This window comes from Neofelis nebulosa, chromosome 13, assembly GCF_028018385.1.
Source record: "Neofelis nebulosa isolate mNeoNeb1 chromosome 13, mNeoNeb1.pri, whole genome shotgun sequence".
Lineage (NCBI taxonomy): Eukaryota > Metazoa > Chordata > Mammalia > Carnivora > Felidae > Neofelis > Neofelis nebulosa.
Genome location: NC_080794.1, coordinates 91,409,914 through 91,426,664, shown reverse-complemented (window position 1 = coordinate 91,426,664; position 16,751 = coordinate 91,409,914). Strand labels below are relative to the sequence as shown.

General features: G+C 58.8%; 1 protein-coding gene across 25 annotated transcripts in view; it reads right to left on the bottom strand.

Moving 5' to 3' along the window:
* Positions 1 to 820: 820 nt before the first annotated feature.
* Positions 821 to 16,751, bottom strand: part of JAKMIP3 (Janus kinase and microtubule interacting protein 3) — a 115,717-nt gene continuing 99,786 nt past the window's right edge. For 15 of the 25 annotated variants that reach the window (XM_058698160.1, XM_058698166.1, XM_058698167.1 and 12 more), the window contains 2 exons: positions 15,309 to 16,289; positions 821 to 3,328 (listed from right to left, as the gene is read on the bottom strand). In XM_058698160.1, the coding sequence (XP_058554143.1) occupies positions 16,131 to 16,289 (159 nt within the window). In that variant the 3' untranslated portion in view covers positions 821 to 3,328; positions 15,309 to 16,130. Of the gene's footprint in view, positions 3,329 to 15,308; positions 16,290 to 16,751 lie in introns of those variants that run through there. The other 10 variants (XM_058698169.1, XM_058698171.1, XM_058698170.1 and 7 more) reach the window with 1 other exon arrangement.

Sequence of the window (16,751 nt, the reverse complement as noted above, 5' to 3'; positions counted from 1 at the left end):
CGGGGCACGCGCTGAAGAGACCCCTGCCTGTCGACACTCCAGCCAGATTTCCGAGCCCCGTGGTAGATCCTACGCCCAGCCGGAGGCTCTGACTCCGAAACGTCTGGCAAGTGGGGAGGGTCGGAGGGGAAGGCGGGGAGGGGCGATGCGCCCCAGGAGAGCTGCTCCTGACCGCCCTTAAGCCCCAGTTCAAGGCTCTGGGGTAAGACAAGGCGGAGGGACTCAGCCCGCCCAGGGTCACAGGACGATGCTGTCACTCTGCCAAGCCCTGCTGAGAGTGACTTTTCAGGAAAAGACATCCAGCCTTTGTGTTCTAACGCAGCCGGCATTTCAAAATGTACGTTTGGACATGAGAGTCACCTCGAGGACACTCGTGCTGGTGTGGCAGGAGCATTTCCGCAAAGCCAGATCAGCACCTGTCCCACCCCTGCCGAATCTCTGGCTTCCACACCACCACCCCACCCCCAGGGTGATTAATAAAACAGCCTCTACTCACCTGTGTGAAGCCATCCGCAAGTGAAACCTGTTGCCAAGTCTCATTCATTCGCAGAAATTCTCTTACTTTCCTAAGCTTTTTACATTTTCTCTTCTGGTTCTCACTTGATAAGCAGCTACATGAAGAAGCCTCCCTGGTGGCCGACCTCAGCCCGGTGCTGCCCGGTACCTCTGATTTCAGAGCCTGTCTTCCAGGTGATTCTCCACGAGGTAGGGTAAGGCTGCAGGTAAGACGCCTGGCTCCTCCGTGCGCAGGAGGGCCAGGCTCCCTTCCCAGCGTGGAAACGTGGCACTGCCTTCAGAGAACGGACACGGGACACAGAAGTGGCTAGCATTGCCAATATGCCCAAACTTTAATGCCGTGGGAAGAGGGTAACTTTGATATTCTAAGATTTAAAACATTTTTTATTAAAACTGTACAATAATTTACAAATGAGTAAAAATTCTCCGGTATACATCATAGGAATCACAATACAAAAATAAGTGTAAAATTTTGTACTTGACCACCATAGGCACCTATTTTAGGCCTGTGAATACTGTTTAGCACTGAACAGAATGTCGTGTTTAGAATGTGGTTAGTAAGAGAACACATACTGGCTGGCATAATGCCATGATAAAACAAGTCCGAACTCATTTTTGCATAAATGCACAATAAAGCTTTTTTAAAATACAGTAAACAAATATATGATTTGATACATATATTTACAACTTGATTTTCCTGAGCCTAAACATAAATCCATTTCTGTGTTAAAACACACAATCCACCTTAAGGTTTCAGTGATGGGGTGATGGTAAATGTAGACGGACGTCACAGTGCCTCCAAACCCACTCCCACACACCCTCCTTCCTGACAACCAGGGTGGTATGCACAGCCGTGTAAGGCACGCGGGGTGTCCCGTAGGCTACAGGTTCTGCAGGGGCAGAGCACTTTAAGGAAGAGCACAGTCCTTTGGCAGCGGGACTCTAGACCGTGGAAATGAGGTGCACACACACGTCCGTGTCAGCCAGGGGGCTGCGATTCACGTGGATTTCCAGTTTAGACCAACGAAAACATCTGTGCGGTTCTGGGTGTTGTGCCCACAGTGGGATTGCGTTGATGCTGTTATGCTGTCAGCACGTCCACGTCCTGGTTGCACAGTAAACATTCCTGGCAACTTCTGACCCCTCCCCTTGTTCCACGAGAGAGTGGCATTCACCCACCCTTCTCCTGTTTGAGGAGGTTTGCGACAACAGGGCACAGATACTTCCAGCAAATTCAATCCAGCCCACTGGTTTAGCATAAAAGGTATCCTCTAGGATTTAGAGAGAGCACATTATTTTAAAACGCTTGAATTCTTCAGATGCTCACTGGACTAGTGGCAAGCAGGGACAAATGCTCATATCCACTTTTGCCTCCCCCCACCCCCCGCCTGTTTTCTGTTGTTGGCAAAAGCCCAGTCCTGAAATGCTGGATTTCGTAATCAGGTGAAAAGAAGGTGCCCGGGATACACGAATAAAAACAATGACGTCTAAAGAGAAGAACTAACACTGGGACTCAATGGGGACTTTCAGGAACATGGCAAGGATACGAATGTGGTTTGGTACACGGGATATTATTAAAAACATTCACGGAGCCATTTTCGCTACATCCTTTTACATGTAAGCAACTTCATAGGCATTGGTACGCATCTACATGCTTCTCTGTCCTGCCTAGTTTGCCCTTTTTGAAACTACAAAGCCGTGGTTAAGAACGTCTGGCACGTGTGCGGAGGGAATATGAAGTGCTCCAGACAAACGCAAAATCGGGATGATCCAAACGAACAGGGGTGAAGCTGGGTCTCAACTGCACGTCGTCAGATCCCGAATGGCCATCCCGCACAGCTGCCGTCCCTGGGCACGGCCCACTGGGGTGGGCGGGGCCGCACCAGAGGCGGCAGCGCCCCCAGGGCTTGCCGCTACAGGGTTTCTGGACGCCTGCATCACACCCTCCACCAGCCCCAATCTGGGAGTTCACCCGTAGCTCCGCAGGGGCTTTTATTAGCTCAAGACTACCGCTTGCCATTCGGTTCTGGGTACATCAAATGTATCCAGGGGATGCGGCCATGACAATGAGGCAACACTAGTCATGGAGAATGAAACAAGCTTTCAGACTTGGTCCTCAAACCCCAACATCAGGCTCAGCCAGAGAAGCAGCAGATGCACCCTGTATCTCGTCCAAGTGAATAGGTAACCGTGAGTTAATGACAACAGAAAGGACGGGTGTCCCGGGACAAGTCTGACTAATAGTACGCTGCCCAGCAGAAACCCTGCACCCACTAGAGAAGAGCGTCTCTGTCTGATCCCGTAAGCCTCCTCCCGATTTCTCCCAGGGAATCAAGCCCTGCCTGGTGCCAGTCATGTGCGCCAGACTTGGACACGTCTTCCGACGCAAATATGAGATGAACCCGACACTTGCAGACAACACAGTCACCCCTCCCTTCCGCTCCTCGGAAACACCGTCTGCTTTTCTTTTACGCGGTGTTTGCCGCACTCTCACCCGGCTGCAGGTGTCACTACGCAGCACGTAAACTTCCCGGTGCTCAAAAGAGCCCAAATCTTGTCTCCTTGTTGAGCATGCACGTGCGCACACACAGAGGCTCACGCACATGCACGCGTGCGCACACACACACACCTTGCGAATTCAGCACTGGGAGCGACAACCTCAGGCCAGCAAGGGTGTGGGGTCGATGGAAGAGCCTCTTCCGCCCATGAGTCGGGCTGGCTCCGAGTGCTGGAAGACGTTCCTGGGCTGCGGCCAGAGCGCTAGGCAGGAACGGAAGCTTCAAAGGAGCTTCATCGACGTGCTGTTTCCTCCCTGGAAAAGAGGGAAAACAACAGCTTTATTCTAGCGTGAGCCATCCGAGGCACTCTGAGGTTACACTGGCGGTGGGAAGGGGCGGAGAGATGCCCGGGGCACGGGCTCCGCACGGCGCAGTCGGACTCCAGCGGCTGGTGCGGGAGCCGCAGAGACGCGTCCCGGTGCCCCACAAAGCCGTGTGCAGACGTGGCCTCGGACCTGCCTCGAAACGCCGCGGGCAGATGCCCACGCTTCCGCCTGATTTCTATTTCTTCTCGTTACTTAGAAAGCGGGCCTCTGTGAGGTTCCATTTCTTCACTACCTTTTACGTTTTTATGTTTGGAACAGGTCTCCTCTCTGCACAAGGAGAGTGGGCCCCACACCAGCCGTGGGGCGGGGGCAGCACCGGCATCAATGGGGTGAGAGGTGGTGAGGGGCACGGACACCCGCGGGGGCGGGGGGGAACCCTGGGCCCACACATTCCTAGGCTAGGAGAGGCTGCAGAGGGTTCTGTGCCTTTGTGGTTTTTCACCTTCTAGTAGGAAGACCCCTTCCCCCAACGCATGAGGCAAAGGAAACCAGGGGGAATCACACACACTTCCTGCCCACGTGGCACACATTATGCGCGAATCTCAGGGCCGTGGAAATGAAGCACTGTTCTTTGTGACGTTAACCGGATCCATTTCTAAGTAGGTTCCCCTAGAATCATCTGTTTCTAGGATGTGAGATGTGAAAGGGCCGGCCTGGCCTTTTCACCTTGCAGACTGAAGTCTGAAGTTCTGAGCTTAGGGGGAGGTCCCTCAGGTCACACCCCAGGCTGACCAGGGCCAGGGGCCCTGACCACCTGCCCACCAGCATCCGCCCCCCAACCACAGCACTGCTTCCCTTGAGCTACGCAGGTAACTGCCTGTGGCATGCATCTCACACCTGCAAACACAGAAAACATCTTGTTGAGAATGACGTGCAGAGTCCTAAAAAGTCATTCCCCAAAGTGGAGGAACAGGACAATGGCATCTGGTTGCCTGTGGTCTCGGGACCCTCTTCCCGGAGCCAGTCCTGCCTGACTTTGCTAACACACTCTGTTTGCTGCCACTGTGTCCAGAAGTGGGGGGGAGGGTGGGCTTTCTGTCCTCGTCCATGACTGCAACACTCTGCCCCCACACTCAGGGGCACACGCACTTGCGTGGGCACACACACGCACACACGCAGAGGCATGGTTCTGCTTCAGGATTCTAGGCTTCCCAAGCACCTTCTGCCCCAGTCCCATCTCCTCTGGGGGACAAGGTGTTCCTGATCCCTCCCTGTTCTGACCACCGGCCTGACTTCCGGACTGTCCTCACAGCCAGCCCATGAGCTCATCCAGGTTGAAACCACAAAAGACACAAGGCAGGTGAGGGTGAGATCACCCGCTGGGTGTGACCTTGGTCTCACGGCCCCATGGGCTCTTCACCCCCCAAACCCCTGGCCCGGTGCTGGTCCAGAGCCTCCGGCACGTCTGCGGCAGGAGCTGAGACTGCTGTGGGTAGGAGGGCCCGCTTGCGAGGTCAGCCCTTGACCGGCATCCGGGAGCCCGCTTTTGAGACGTTCCCTGAGCCATAAGGTTGTGCTGGTGGAGTGGCCTTGACCGTTTGCACAAATGATGTGATTTATGGCAAACACCTGTCTCCTTCTGAGGGCCTGACACTTCGGAGCGCAGGGGTGGGCTCCCCAAACGAGCAGCCTCAACAGAACACCTGAACTCTGAGCGTCAAAGGAACTTCTCTGGGGAGACGGACAGTGCACAGGGATGGCCATGTCTTCACCACTGGGTAAGGGTGTGCTCTGTGTGGTCCCCACAGGAGGCAGAGAGCCCACGAAATCTGCTTATGGATCCCTCCAGATCCAGCCACGTTTCCTGACTATGTTGCCGAAATGAACCTTAGCCAGGGCACCACTGTGTGCTGGGCCCCGAGAACCCCAGTGACTCACTGAGAACAGGGGCATCCTTGGAGACCCCCAGAACACACTGCTTCCCACTTCCGGGGACTGAGGTCGACTGTGAGGCCGTAAGACGGATCAGACACCGTGCCCAGCCTCCACGAGACATCTGCTCACTTACTTGGTCGTTCATGCAGCAACCATTCATTTGTGTGCGTCTTGGGGCCAGGCCCTGCCTGAGCATATGTTGGGGCCACACTGGGGACTGTGCAGTGAGCAAGTCGGGGACACTTCTGCCGTGGGCGGCTCCCCACGGATCACAAGAGCCCAGTACACTGATGGTAACGTGGATTAGCACGGTGAGACAGGAGAGACGTGGGACACCGGAGGGGCTCGTGGCACACGGTGGGGCGGGTGAGACCCCAACCAGCTCAGAGCCCAGGGGGCGGAGGCTGCGGGGCACACGACTGCCCTGTGATGAGGTGATGTCCTGACAAGGGTGGACACCAAGCATCACAGCCCGCCCTTCCTTCCCAAGGGAGAGGCTATGACACAATTTTCATACTGGGCTGCACTGAAGCCCAGGGAGAAGGTACAGGAGTAAGCTGATCGCCAGAGTCACAAATAGCCTTCACTTCCTAAGTACCAAAATGAACAGAAGAGGGCGAGGACAAGAGGGTGACAGGCTGGACCATCACCCCACTGGGGGCGGCAGGGCATTTCCACGTGGGCACCGGCCCACAGCCTCGCTAACGGCTGCAGAAGCGGGACCCCCACGGGTGACGCCCACTGGGAACACATGCAAATGGGATCAGGAAACAGCATCTGATTAATGTCAAAACAGAGCGCGAGGAACAGGCTCCTGCCATCTGTGTTTGCCGGGAATTCTCACCGGGATCTCGACTGTTGCGAAACAGAAAGCTCTTGGCAAAGGAGACAGCGGCTTCCTGGGGCCGGAGAAGCCCACTGCGCTCGGAGCCAACGGCAGATGGTGGGCACCGAGGGAAAGCCCCAGGCCCGCGCCTCGCTGGGGTTTCCAGAAACGCACACGAGACACGGAAACTCGGCCCCACACAGGGTGGGTGCCCTCCGCCGGGAGAACCCCCTGCGGCCCAATCCTCCCTCTGCCCCCAAACCCAAACCCGCCCCTACTTCCTGTGCCGCAGACCCAGATGACCCGCGCGCGCGCGCGCACACACACACACACACACACACACACACGCACGCACACGCGCGCGCGCACACACAGCATCCGCTTATAGGCTAAAAACAGAGCCCTTCCACGTAAGCTCTGTTTGTCTGGAAAAGTGTAGCCAAACATTGTCAAACCAGAAAGAAACAAATCGGCCAAACTAACTGTTTGGGGCTAAGGTCTTTTTTCCCCAAAGCTCTGGTTTGGGGGAAACATCAAGAAACATCTGGCCTCACCCAGACCCAGCTAAGCTTCCGGGTTCCCGGGTCCTGCAGGGCCATCCCACTCGCCCTGCGGATGGTGCCCTGCCCGCCCTCCCCGGCCCCACAGTGCAGCCCCGCGGGGCCCACACGGACGCTGGGCCGGTCCTCCCCTCCGGAGTCATCCACCCTCACACCGCGCCCTGCTCCGGGCCCTCCTCCGGCTCTCACTCCGGGGCTGCTTAGTAAACATGTAAGAAAGGCAGCGGCCGCTTCACACGGCAGGCCACAGGTGAAGACGTGCCCCAGGACCCTTGAATGCTATAGTGAAGTTCACGCGTGACCTTGATGGGCCTTGGGGGGGCCCAGACGTTTGCCAACATTATCCTGGGTGGGTCCGTGTGGGTGCTCCCGGGTGAGGTTAGCATTTGAAGCGACAGGCAGAGGAAAGCAGACCGGCGGCCCCAATGCAGGTGGGTCTCATCCAATCAGTTGAAGGCCTGAATAGACCAACAAGGCTGAAGAAGAGGGAAACCTCTCGCCTGACCCGTGAGCTAGGAGGTCGGCCTTTTCCCGGCCACAGTCCTGCATAGGAATCTGTACCGTCGGCTCTCCCGGTTCTTGGACCTTTGGCCTCGGGCTGCAGACACACAGGCGGCCCTCCTGGGTCTGTGGGCTTCAGCCTCCAATTCCTTTCAAGAATCCCCTCTCTATGACAGGCGGGATAGAGACACGTACGTTCTACCGGCTCTGTCTCTCCGGGGAACCCGGCCAGAACGACACATTTCCGGACTAACCTTCCATAGCTCAGGGAGGCCGAGGTGGACACGGGTCACCTCACCTGCTGTGGCCGCATGACTCAGGGCAGCAGCAGGGCCCGGACCCAGCCTGCTGGCCCCGAAGCAGTCACCAAGTTTCCTGACGGCAGCCACAGCTCCCCCAGAACCCCACACAGACGGACGTGGCTGGTGCGGCTGGAAAGGGGCTCGGAGAACATTGAAATCCCAGAGCCACTACAATAAGCATAACACCGCGGCCAAGATACGAGGTCCGCTCACGACCCCAATCCTGGGTGACGGGGGGGGCAACAGTGCCTGTGGAGGCTCCTCCCCACTGGGGACTCAACAGTCTCAAAGCGGGGCCCCGGGTCCCACAGCCCGTGGCCTCAGCATCCCCGGGACTCGTCAGAAGGGCAGATTCCAGGGCCGTTCAGTCCGTGGAGGAGCCGGAGGAGGCAGCGGGGGCAGCGGGGCCCGGCTGGCTCGGGAGGCGAGCGTCAGGGCACCGTGGTCCCTGGATCCCCCACCCGCCCTTACCCTGATGGGGAAGGCGCCCCTGCAGCCCCACAGCCCACTCTGCCTCTCACCGCCTTCCCGCCTGGACCCCGCAGCCCCGCTAAGCCCCTGTGGCCTCTGCGCGTCCGTGGCTCCCGAGGCCCGTTGCAGAGAAGGCCACGCCAGGCTGCTTCAGGGCTGTGTGTTCTGGTCCTCAGCCCAGAGCGCCGACCAGCTGTGGCCAGCTGGGCCCTCACTGACCCGAGGGTGGTGTCCCCGCAGCCCACACCACTGAGCTCTTAGCACACGAGAAGACAAGGCTGCGGCTCAGGACAGCGGGGACACAGGTGCAGGGTGACGAAGCACCCAGCCCCCAGGTGCCAGGCTTCCCCCGTTCACCACGGCTGGCCACAGGAGAGATGGGGCCCGTGGTCCTCTCCGCAGCCCCCCCACAAGCCCCTACGCCTGGCTATCGGGGAACCATTGCGGTGAGGGGCCATCCCTGGGGACGCGGTGTGGGGGGGAGGTAATTCCAGAGGTGGGGGCAGGGCAGGACACCTCCAGTGCTGTGTTCATGCTGCAGGGACCAGTGAGGGCTGGTAATGAGCACATCCTCACCTTCCAACCACCTGAGCACCCAGGACCCCCCAGTTCACATCAGCCCAGAAGTCACCAGGACCAGGGCCGTGCCCTCCAGCAGTGGCCAGAGGGCATTCAGAAGCCAGTGCCTCCCCGTCCCTCTTGGAGAGAAGGCTGCCTGCCCTCACACACGTACTGTATGCACTCCATGTGGCCAGTCTCCCTGCTTGGTGTGGGTGTACAGGGTCCCAGGCCTCTGCCTGACGACACCCCCCGAAATGCACAGACATGCACACACACACACACACACACACACACACTGCATGGACGTGCACACACACGCAGATGTGAACACACACACACCCGAATGACAGACATCCAGACACACACCCAAATGCACACACGTGCACACACACACACCCAAATGCACAGACATCCAGACACACACCCAAATGCACACACGTGCACACACACCCAAATGCATACATCCACACACCCAAATGCACACACGTGCACACACACACCCCCAAATGCCGACATCCAGAGACACACCCAAATGCACACACGTGTACACACACACCCCCAAATGCACAGACATCCAGACACACACCCAAATGCACACACGTGCACACACACCCAAATGCATACATCCACACACCCAAATGCACACACGTGCACACACACCCCCCAAATGCACAGACATCCAGACACACACCCAAATGCACACACGTGCACACACACACACCCAAATGCACAGACATCCAGACACACACCCAAATGCACACACGTGCACACACACACACCCAAATGCACACACGTGCGCACACACACACCCAAATGCACAAACCTCCAGACACACACCCAAATGCACACACGTGTACACACACCCACCCAAATGCACAGACATCCAGACACACACCCAAATGCACACACGTGCACACACGTGCACACACACCCCCAAATGCACAGACATCCACACACCCAAATGCACACACGTGCACACACACACACCCAAATGCACAGATATCCAGACACACACCCAAATGCACACACGTGCACACACACACACCCAAATGCACAGACATCCAGACACACACCAAAATGCACACACGTGCACACACACACACACACCCCCAAATGCATAGACATCCAGACACACCCAAATGCACACACGTGCACACACACACACCCAAATGCACACACGTGCGCACACACACACCTAAATGCACAAACCTCCAGACACACACCCAAATGCAGACATCCAGACACACACCCGAATGCACACACGTGCACACACACACCCAAATGCACAGACATCCAGACACACACCCAAATGCACACACGTGCACACACACACACACACACACCCAAATGCACAGGGCAGCACACACCCAGACACTACTAAACGCACAGATGCACACACATACCGCACACTCACACAGTGCACAGGCACGTGCGTGGACTCACGCATCGCATGGACTTTCTGCCTGTGCTCCAGCGGTTCTCGGTTTTGCTTCTTATGGGGGTCACAGGCAGCCGCTCTCACAGCCCCGGAGGGGATTCTAACTATGACTTCTCTAATAGAGGCATCTCTTATTAATGGCTTCACGGTCACGCTAGTGAGAAGGTCCATCACTGCTGTCACCGAGATGGGTGACATTTTTGGATCACCGGGCAGCTGGCCACAGGCGTGAGCCGCTGGCTGGAAAGAATGGAGGAGGCGACAGAGCGATAAAAAGGGGGAGGGGACACCGTTGGCTTCAAGCCAGCTATTCAATTTCTGCCTGAGGCTGTGAGCAAATCTAGCGAAGTCAGAGAACACCTTAGGCCGTAAGGTAAACACAGAATTCTAAGCGAAGAGCCAAATGTGTGCTCTGAACGCCGTGACCGTGACCGGAGGAGAGTCCCGCGTGCCTCCCGAGGCTGAGCTGCGTTCCGATGGCCCGGCGACACCCGAGGCAGCTCCTGCGTCAGCACACAGACGGGCTTCACAAAAGAAGGTCCAAGCATCCGCCAGAAGTGCGTCAGGTGCCAGGAAGAGGTCCCAGCACCAACCGGTAGTCACACACAAAACACAGCGGGGGTGAATCTTAGCGCAAGGATAGCAAGCGTGAAGAGTGTGTCCAAAGGCACACGTGATGCCTCCTTTTCCAAAGACTTACAAAACAACAAAAATCATACCTTTCGGAAACCCACATGTCTGCCACAAAGCTCTGCACAGGGACGCTGCCCCCGGTCCCAGATGGCAGTTACCTCGGGGGAAAGGGGCTGGCGATGCGTCGGGGGTCCGCGGTTGGAGGTCAGAGGACAAACAGAATGGCTACCGGGCCACTCCTGGACCAGGGGCAAGAGTGTGGCAGGGGCCAGTGTCGGGACTAACGCAGCTCTGTGCACCGGCAGCGGCCTCCAAGCTGGCTCCTGTGCACACAAACGTGGCACGAACACCGTGGCTTCACGTGAGTGGGAGGCTGCACGGGCTTGTCGCCTGCCATCAGACAGGCACACGTCTGACCGCAGCCTCTGACCCCTCCTCATCACCACCTGGGGTGGGAGCCCAGGCCGAGGAAGCCTCCTGGAGGGCTGGCTGCCCCCGGGGGCGGGGGTCCTGCAGGAACAAGGCAGGTGCCAGGCAGGGCCCTTCGGTGCCCCCAAGACGGGACAGGCGGTGCCTGAGGACAGCGATCCTCTGAACCCAGCCTCCACCCCTGGGAAGAAAAGACTAGAAAAGCTAGTTGCTCGCATTTGGGTGAACCTTCTGCGAGGGAAAATAGCCTACCTTTTGCTCCATAAAAAGTAAATTAATTAATAAAACAATACACATGAATGAAGAAGAAAATTCCATTGAATTGTAATGAAGAAACTACAGATATTTTCGCACGAGGGTTCCTGCTCGCTGTGAACAGAAGCAGCCTCTCCAGCATGACGCCATCACCCTTCGTGGGCCACCTGGGACGCCACGGCGCATAAAGGACACGCCACCAGGCTGCTCGCCGGCAGCTGTAAATCCGGGTCTGCTGACAGCTAATATCACACACGTCAGGCCTGCCCCCCAGCCCCAGGAACCAGTGAGGACCGGGCTGTGGGGTGCGGCCAGTGCGGGGACAGCAGCTAGCAGCACACTGTCCCCGCCTCCTGGCGTGAGGTGACTCGGAGCTGGGGAGGACACTCCAGCCAGGACAGGGCTGACCGCGGGGCAGGGCTTGGACCAGACAAGCAGAGGGATTCTGACCAAAAGAGGGGAGGGGAGAAGCAGGGGGTGGGACACCACAGGCAAAACTCGTGCTTCGACCCAGACGATTCCCGCTGTGTGAAAACGGACTTGGAACCAGTCCCGGGTATGATGCCAGACACCGAGCCACAAGATTCTAGAAGGAAACACGGGAGCAAACGCTTGTGATTTTGAATCAAGCAGTTTTCTTAGGTCCGACGCCGAGGGGTGGGGGCGGGGGTGGGTGACAGGTGGAGGGGGGGGGGATGGGGGGGTGAATGCAGAGGGCACAAGAGGGAGTTTGAGGGTTGGTGGCAGCGTCCCGTATCGGATTGTGGCGGGCACACGTGCGTGCCCAAGCCCAGAGATCTGTACAGCACAGTGACCTTTATAGCGTGTAAATAAAACACAGACCACTCTGTGGGGAAGCCCAAATGGAACCCAAGCCGCGACACATGAACTAACCGTGGACAAATGGACGGCACAGGCCTATGTGGAAGAGGTGGGAAAGAAAAGGGCTAAGTTATGTGGGAAAACACTATTTTGTCTGGGTAGTACAAGCTACAGAGACAGGGAGCTGTGCACAAAGGCACCCTCGTCGGTCAATCCGTTTCTCACAGGCTGTACAGGTTGGCAATTCTGCAGCTACTCCGTGTGTACGCTGGGGCTGAGCAAGTGAGCACATAGAGTGTACACAGCCAGAGCCAAAGGAAGGAGTCACAGATGATGGGGGGAGGCTGGATGGACGTTGAAGTGTTAACCTAGAACTGGAGGTATCATTATGAACTCATGGTTTTATAATAGACAGGTGATAGATGATTGATGATAGATAAATAGATAAGTGATAGACGGATGGATGATGAGAGATAGACGATAGATGGATAGATAAGCAGATAGATGAACAGATGGATGGATGGATACATACATACATAGGCAGACGGATGGCTGATGGATACACAGATGATAGATGGATAGGTGGATGGATGGCTGGATGGACGGGCAGACAGATGATAGATAAGCACACGGATGGGTGGATGGATGGATAGATGATGGATAGATGATGGATGGATGGATGGATGGATGATGGACAAACGGACAAGACAGACATATACATACATACATACATACATACATACATACATACATTCACACATGATAGACGGTAGACAGGTGGTGGGTAGGTGCAGAAATAAACAGGCTTGTGCAGAAAGTAAGGCATGTGCTCAAGCAGCACACGGGGCGCGTCAACAGGACACAGGAGCTGCCTGGACGAGCGCTCAGTGGCCGGGACAACCCGACAGGAAGATAAGCAGTGATGGCGCTGGACTGTAGCCCCCAGAATAAATGTCCCGACCCGGATCGCTGGACAAAGAAGGGAACAGCTGGAATGGGGCACAGGAAGCCCGCGGCAGCACCGCGACATCCTACGGCTGCGGCAAGGCCCGCTGACCGCCGCCAAAGTCCGTGCCCAGAAGCTTCCGGAGAAACAGCACCCTTGCGGTCTCAGGTGCCTCTCCCCAGTGCGTTCACCGGGCACGAACAACACGTCTTTGGTGCAGAGCCTGGGAGGTGTTGCCCACCGGTGATAAAGGCTAACGTCACCCAGGATGCATGATGCGTGGGCATCGTGTCACTCGGCTGGGCAAACTCACGGTGACACTGTGGCCCCAGCCCCTCCGGCTGCCTCGGCCGTCAGGGGCCACCTCTCACGGGACATCAGGATGTCAGACCTACTGTTCCTGCCTGCTGTGACAGCCCAGCCCGAGGCCCGTCTCATACATTTTCCCACTTTGACGAGCATTCCAGAACTCCCTCCCTGATGCCCAGGCAGCCGGGAGGCTGGGCGATGGGGCGGGGAGGAGGCCTGTTTCTCTCCGGGCTCTGTGTCTGCACACCTTTAGGGCCGTCTGGCCCCCCTCGAGGGGGCTGCCGTGTGGTGTGTCCCCTGCCTCCAGCCCCGGCCAGCCCCGAGCTAAGGTTGCCCCACGGTGAGCACCCGGAGCTCCGCCCAGGCCCTGGAGGTCACTGAGGGCAGCTGTGTCTGCCCTCCCTACCGGTAGGACCCGCTCGCAGCTCTGGGGGCACCGAGCGTCCTTCCAAAGCCTGGCAGATCCACCCTGCCGCGAACACCGCAGGGCAGGCCACAGAGCCACTGGCTGGCTCACCGGGGACACACCACGGGGAAGGATGTGGGTGGGGCATTTCCGGGGACCCTGGACAGCGTGTTTTCAGAGGGGCGTGTGCCACTGTGACACACACGTTCACTGTCACCTCGCTACGGGCGACCTTTAAGGCTGTGATCGTGCACGGTCCTCGCCAAGCAGTCAAAGGCAAGGGCGGTGTGTTCAGCACTTTCCTGAGCACCATGTGCTCAGCCTGAGGGCTTCCGCACCAGCTGTGAACCGTGGCTCGAGCCCCAGGGACTGCAGGTCCCAAAGCGCATGCTTGGGTTGGAGCTCATGTAAGCCCTCGGGGCGTCCCGGGAGCAGGACTGGGACCAGGCAGGCTCCTGCTCCGTTCTGGAACAAGCCTGAGAGTGACCCTCTGGGCCCGAGGCCGTGCCCATGCACCCCTGGAGGACCCCGGGGTCCCACACGTGTCATTATGTGCCCCTTTGAAGGAATGTGTGCCACACGTGCTCCATGACATGAAGACCATGCTGCTGGACCCCTTCTGGATGAGCAGGTGGTGACCTCACACGCTCCCCCTCCCACAGCCCCGGCCTCTGCCTCCACTTCTGCTCCCTTCCCTACACAGCAGTGCACATCCTGGGGAACCCCCTGCAGCCCCGCCACCCGAGGAGCAGGAGCCCCGATGGGGAGACGGCTCACCGAGCAGCCCTGGGTGTGGCCCACCAGCCTCCACCAGCAGCTCAGCAGGCCTCACATAAGTGGCCTCACTTAGGCAACTCCCCTGGGGGCTGAGAGCTCAGCCGCAGCACCCTGCCTGGGCCTGATCCCGCTGAGGACGAGCCTCCTAGCCTGCAGGGTGCGGGGGCCGGGCAGAGAGAGGAGGTGAGGGGTGAGGTCCTGACCCCTGAGCTCAGCCAAGCGCATGACTCTGCCTGAAGGGAAGGGGAGCCTTGGGGGCTGGGGCTCAGGAAGCGGGGGGCGGGGGGGGGGGACTGCTCTGCAGGGTGGAGTAGGAAGCTTTCCTTTACCGAAGCTTCTGGCAGCAGGAAGGTGGGGGTGGCCAGGGCTGGCCAGTAGACCTGTGGGGGCCGGGGCACATTTGGACAGCCCTTCACTGGCAGGAGAGGAGGCCACCCTGGAACTCAGGGATGTCCCCGTGGCACACACTTGGATGCATGGGGGGAGTGTCCTGGGTCTGGGCAAGGAAGCCCCAGGGGTCACCACATTGAGGGACGCTGAGGAGCCCACACAGGGACGCCCCCAGGGAGCACCCTGTGGTCCAGGGGTGGTGGAGAGACCCCTCCCCGTCTCCACTGGCTGGGACAGACACCCAGGGCTCCCACAGCAGGGCAGGCCCCAGCAAACCGAACCCACATCTCCGCCGGGACCACACGGGACCAAGCAGAAGGAGGTACGGCAGTGCCCGCGAGGGCCCCAAACGGTGAGGGACGGGCGACAGGGAACACCGCCTCCCACGGACAAATGACTGCGCTTACCTGCTCACCACCTGCGCTTCGGGTTCCCTCCTCGTATCTGCGGGACCACGGGTGCATGGCTGCCCTCGGTGGGCACTGCCCTTGAGGGAGAAGGCCGGAGGCCTGCACCGCAGCTTCGGCCCCGCTCGGCCCGGGGCCTCCGGGCTGGGGTGGCGCCGGGCGCCCAGGGCCGCAGTGTCTGGGGTTCTGCGCTCCAGGAAAGCCAGGCCCCTTTCCAGCGGGTCTGGGCCCTCTCGTGTCCCACCTCCCACTACCACACTCCTCAGTCTCCCTCTGGTCGGTCCCACCGCGCTCCTCTGCGAGGCTCAGGGAGGCCCAGGAGGCCAGGGGTTCATGGCACGGTGCACGCGGCAGCCACAGCTGTTCCCACGGCTGACAGGCAGGGGTGCGTCAGCCAGTAGGGGCTCAGGACCCCGGCAAGCGAGTCCTCCTGGGCCACCTGAGATGGCATGGGGAAACCGTCCTCGGAACATCCCCCTTGACCCGTCTGGGGCCTCCCCGAGTGAAGGTCGCCTCTTGGCCGCGGGCTTCATTGTGTCACGTGGTGGGGTGCCTGTGTCCGTTCATCTGAGACGCGTGTCGCACGATTAAGGGGCCGTGAGGTGGGAGCGCGGGGCGCCGGACGCTTCTGCACAGAAGCAGCTCTCTGCACCTGCTCAGCAGGGAACTCGTGCATCCCTGTCACCGGGATAGGGAGGCTGCGCCCCGAGGAGAGACCCCAGGGTCCAGCAGCCAAGACCAGGCCTCTTCCAGAGGAGCCCCAGTCAAAGAACGAGTTCTAATTCTGGCTCACAGAGTGGACAGGTGCCCACTCAGAGGTGCTCAGAGCGCCCCTTTCTCCCTCTTCCTCGACGGGCCGGGGTCCGCAGAGACCAGATCCTCGCGGGTCTTCGGGGACGAGACAGGGCGTCTTGTCTGGCGGCCCGGGCACCGGCTGCTCTCTGGTCCAGCTGGAGGAAAGGGGTCTGGCTCCTCCGGGGGCTGCAAGGAAAGGGCAGGACACACGTCAGGGAGACTCCTCTGGACAGGAAGGGGCTGGCGGGGTGGGGGACGGGGACAGGATGCGGCTGCCCCAGGGGAAGCCTCTGGGGACGCCCTCAGAAGGGCAGGGATGGCCGAGCGGGTCGGCGAGGCCAGCGCTGCCTCCGGTCCTCCTCTGTGTGGGAAGGAAGCAGCGGGCAGGCCTCGTATGTGGGCCTGGTCTAACGCCACGGTAACGACACCACAGCTGAGCATGACTGCGTTCACGTCTGTGGATGAGACCCTCGTGTCACGGAATCCCGGGCACTTGTGGCCGAGTGTCCAGTGTAACCCAATCTCGTGCTCCGTACCACGGGAAAAGGACAAGAAACACGAGACAACCGTGCTCCCCAGCACTGCTTCCTGCCAACGCCACAAGCCGAGAGCAGGAGCCCACCTGGGGTGCCGTGCACGCGGCCCCTC